The 4,457-nt window shown below is 47.2% G+C and overlaps 1 protein-coding gene across 1 annotated transcript in view; it reads left to right on the top strand.

The window, feature by feature from the left end:
* The window catches only part of Lurap1 (leucine rich adaptor protein 1), a 14,320-nt gene extending 10,068 nt beyond the window's left edge, over positions 1-4,252 (top strand). Inside the window, exon 2 of the mRNA XM_004639176.2 lies at positions 2,082-4,252. Within this exon, the coding sequence (XP_004639233.1) occupies positions 2,082-2,603 (522 nt within the window). The 3' untranslated portion in view covers positions 2,604-4,252. The remainder of the gene's footprint in view (positions 1-2,081) is intronic.
* The last annotated feature ends 205 nt before the right edge of the window (positions 4,253-4,457 follow it).

The following is a 4,457-nucleotide window of genomic DNA, read 5'->3' as shown; positions in this document are numbered from 1 at the left end:
GCAGTCCCTGTGTTTTGCTAAGCTTGTTCTAAGTAGATGCCTTAGACCACTGAGCCATCTCGCCAGCCCCTTGTGGGAGGAACTTTTAGAAATCTCCTTGAGTGGCTGAGGAGATGGCTCAGTAGGATAAGCACCTACATTGCAAGCGCAAAGTCCTGAGTTCAAACCCCAGTACCACAAAAAGAAAGAAAGAAAGAAAGAAAGAAAGAAAGAAAGAAAGAAAGAAAGAAATCCATTAATTTGATTAAAGAGGAAACTAAATTTTAAAAGTTGGGCTATGGCAGGACCTTGGCTTTGTAGAAAATTATACTAGATGCAAAGCTGGAGATGGAGAGGCCATAGGACTAACAGGGCTGTGAACACCAGCTGTTAACGCATTTAGATTGCATTCTCTAAAAGGAGTGCAAAGCTGCTAAATCCCTGTTGAGCATGGGAGGGACAGGTTCAGACTCGAAGTAATTGAGTGTGTCAGAGCTGGAGGGACCCTAGAGATTACCCAAGTGTGACCTCCAGTGTGGAGAGACAATTGTGTGATGGAGAGCAGCTCACATGGGGGTAGTTGACTCTTTGCTCTGAGCAGCCTTTCCTGCCCTCAGACTTGCTGCCAGTACCCTGAAAGAACTAGGAAACTGGGCTTGCTCCCTCCTTAATCCTCAGGTCCCCCTCCATTTGGCCCAGTGAGCTTCCCAGCTACAGTCATATCCTGCCAGACCATGCTTTGGCTGTTTTAAGCATTATTGGTGAATCTGGACCAGTTCAATAGTTAATGCCCTAAATAGCAAGGTCAAAGCCAAATGAGATGGAATTACATTTATTTACTTTTTTTTTTTTTTTTTGTAGCACCAGAGATTGAACTCAGACCCTTGCGCTTGCCAGGGAAGCACTTATTCTACTGAGCCATCTCCCCAGCCCTATTTACTTATTTTTTTAACAGTGGCAAAATCTCACATTTATTAAAAGTAGGAAAACTGAAAGGGAAGAATGAGCTCTGTGGAGAAAATGTATGGACCAAAGAAAAAGAAAAAAGGAGAGGGGAAAAAAAAGACACTACATGAAGCAGCTTAGGGCTGGGGAGATAGCTCAGTAGAATAAGCACTTGCCTGGCAAGCACAAGGTCCTGAGTTCAATCCCTGGTACCACCAAAACCAAAACCAAAAAAGAAGCTTGATAGCTGGGATTGCATTTTAATATTTAGCCTTTACTAAGACCTTCCTCTCTATGACATACTGTGCTGAGTACTAATAGACAGTTTATTTTATTTATTTATTTATTTATTTATTTATTTATTTATTTATTTATTTATTTATTTATTCAGAACCAGGAATTGAACTCAGGCCCTTGCACTTGCCAGTCAAGTGCATATTCTATTGAGCTATCTCCCCAGTCCCTAGACAGTAGTTTAAAACTCTTACAATAGGGGCCGGGGAGATGGCTCAGTGGAATAAGCGCTTCCCTGGAAAGCGCAAGGGCCTGAGTTCAATCCCTGGTTCCTCAAAAAAAAAAAAACAATACAAAACAAAAAAAAAACCTCTTACAACCACCCTGTGAGGTTGGCAGGTAGCATTGACCAGCCACTGCGGCAGCTTCACTAGCAACTGTTACAGCCTGACCTCACAGGGTGAGATTTAGCGCGGTTTTACAAAGTGGAGCTCAAAGAAGGCAGGATAGCTGCCCTTAGTCAGATAGCCCATCAATGGTAGAGATTTTTTTGTGTTTTTGTTTGATTTTGGTTTGGGGTGGCCCCTCCCCTACCCCCATACTGAGTATTGAACCCAGGCCTGGTGTGTGCTAGACTGAGCTACCTCTGCAATCTGAAATGAAACTGTAAGTAGCAATCTTGCTTCTGAGGCCCACTTTCTGAACCCTTCTGTTCCCATGCTTCTTGAATGTGAAGCACAAAAGAAAGAAAGAAAGAAAGAAAGAAAGAAAGAAAGAAAGAAAGAAAGAAAGAAAGAAAGACAGGTAGGCAGGCAGGCAGGCAGGCACAGTTGGCTGCATCACAGAGTAGGTAGAGGTCTGGAGAAACCCCAGGGAAACTCAGAGCCCAGCACCCAGGGCTGATTTCTTTTTCCACTCCCCAGGCTTCCCTGCGAGCCATTGACGTGAAGATCCTGCAGCAGCTGGTGACCTTGAACGAGGGGATCGAGGCCATGCGCTGGCTCCTGGAGGAGCGGGGAGCGTTGACTAGCCACTGCAGCAGCCTCACCAGCAGCCAATACAGCCTGACAGGTGGCAGCCCGGGCCGCTCCAGGCGGGGCAGCTGGGACAGCCTGCCAGATACCAGCTCCACGGACCGGCTGGACAGTGTCTCTATCGGCAGCTTCTTGGACACCGTGGCCCCCAAAGAGCCGGATGACCAGGGTGCCCCTGGGGCTCCCTGTCCTGAGATGGACTGGGCAAAGATTATACCTGGAGAGGACAGGGCCAAGACTGGTGTGGATCTGATGGCCACCAGGCTAGGGAGCTGGAGGGCTTTGTGGAAACCCTCAGGAGAGGGGGTGCAAGGTGAACCACCTGAGCCCCCAGAGGATGAGAGTGCCACGCTGGACTTTGAGGCTCATTGGTACTGGGAACAGTGCCAAGATGATGTGACCTTCTTGTAACAATTTTTGCACCTTTTTGCGTTCCTGTGGCACTTTTACCCTTGGTCCTGGTTTTCCTCAAAATATGTTGTCCTTCAAATACAAGTCTAGGAATAGACTCATGGTAACTGAAATCAGTTACCATGGAAACCTAGCTCACCCTTCCTTTGGTCCCTGGAGAGTCTGTCTTTATCCCTCAATTATTCAGTCCCTAGAGCCATTTCCGTAGAGATGCTGCCTGTGGCTCTTCTTGTGAGGGTGTCTCCATCTCCATCTTCCTCCCCTCACTTTGTAAGGATTGAGGAGCCATAGGAGGTCACTGGTAGAGTGGGGTGGAGGGGTAATTACCTCACCCAAAGACTAGGAGCTTTGTCTTTTCTTGGCCAAAATGGAGGGTTAAGGAGGGATATGGTCACTTGGGTCCAACCCTTCATCTAGGATTTGTCCTCCCAGAGGCCTTTGGAGTTGGTAAACCCACCCCTTCCTATCTGCTGAGTGATATCATTTCCTGTCAGGATGGACTAGCCATCCTGTACCAGTCCTTGAATAGTATGTGATTGGGATATCAGAGTCCCTGCTGCTGAGCAAGACCAATCAACATCCATACCATTACTTCTTTTAAGTGAGAACAGGTCATCCTTCCAACAGGAAAGTTTCTCATCAGAAGATGTGTGTGCTGCTTTTCAGACAATGTGTTCTCATCTCCTCCTGCAGTGTCTCACTTCCTTTATGGCTGCATCCCTCTTGGGCACCAGTATTATCTCTGTTCTTTTACGGAGAGAAGCTGTCAGAGGCCTCCAACTGTGGCTTTCAAATCTGCTTGCCTACTCTGCCATGGAGCCCTATCTTACCCTGTTCCTCACTGGTCCCATTTCTGTGTTCTGACTTCACACCTCCTAGGATGGTTTTGTTTCTGTGCTTCCCTAACTTCTGTTTCCTCTTTTACCTTCAGTTTTTTTATATGCAGATGACTCCTGTGCTGGCCCTTTGCAGATGGGAGCTAGAAGAGGGAGAAATTTGAGCTCTGATTATACCAGAATCCTGGATGCTGGGGAGGGCTTGTCTTCTCTGAGTCTGTGATTACCCTTCCCCCGCCTCATCCAGCCTTCTATCATTTGGTCACAAGGGTGCCTGCCTGTGGTTGGGACACAAGGAATCCCCTTGTCTGGGCTACAGTGTGGGGGTGTGGCAGGAAAAGACAAAGGCTCTTTGGTCCCTGGGCCCCATCCAGGGGACCAGCAAGGGAAAGTCCTCCTTCCTTCCTCTCTTATAGCTAGTCCTTGGCTCCTGAGACCTAAGAATGCAGTGAAGGACCACCTCTGGGACTGTGCCCCTAGGTCTTAGCTAATTATACCAAAGAAGGAATTCAGGGATATTGCCAACCTGGGGGTCAGAGCGGAGACAGGCGCAGAGAGCAGGGACTGGCCATGGCTGATATAAAAATAAATTCTTGGGAGATTAACTCTGCATCCCAGGTAATGGTCCCTGTCTTTGTAATGGCCCCTTTCTTTCTTGGGTCCTGAAATCAGATTACTAGAGGGAAAAGGAGAGGAATAATGATGATCTTTGGTTGTTTGTGTGCTGTACTGAGTTGGAGGAGTCTTCCCCAAAATCCTGGAATAATGCTGCCATCTCTTTATTTTTATTTTTATTTATTTATTTATTTTGGTACTGGGGATCAAACTCAGGACCTTGTGCTTGCCAGGCAGGTGCTTATGCTGCTGAGCAATCTTCTGGCCCTTTATTTTTATTTATTTATTTTTTTATTTTATTTATTTGTGTGTGTGTGTGTGTGTGTGTGTGTGGCCAGCTCAGCCCACCAGGGGGCGGGGCTGGCTGGCATGTGGTGCTGGGGGATTGAACCGTGGTCCCTGT

The sequence above is a fragment of the Octodon degus genome, unplaced genomic scaffold (assembly GCF_000260255.1).
Source record: "Octodon degus isolate 3935 unplaced genomic scaffold, OctDeg1.0 scaffold00107, whole genome shotgun sequence".
In the NCBI taxonomy this organism is placed as follows: Eukaryota; Metazoa; Chordata; class Mammalia; order Rodentia; family Octodontidae; genus Octodon; species Octodon degus.
This window is presented reverse-complemented; position numbering and strand designations above follow the sequence as displayed.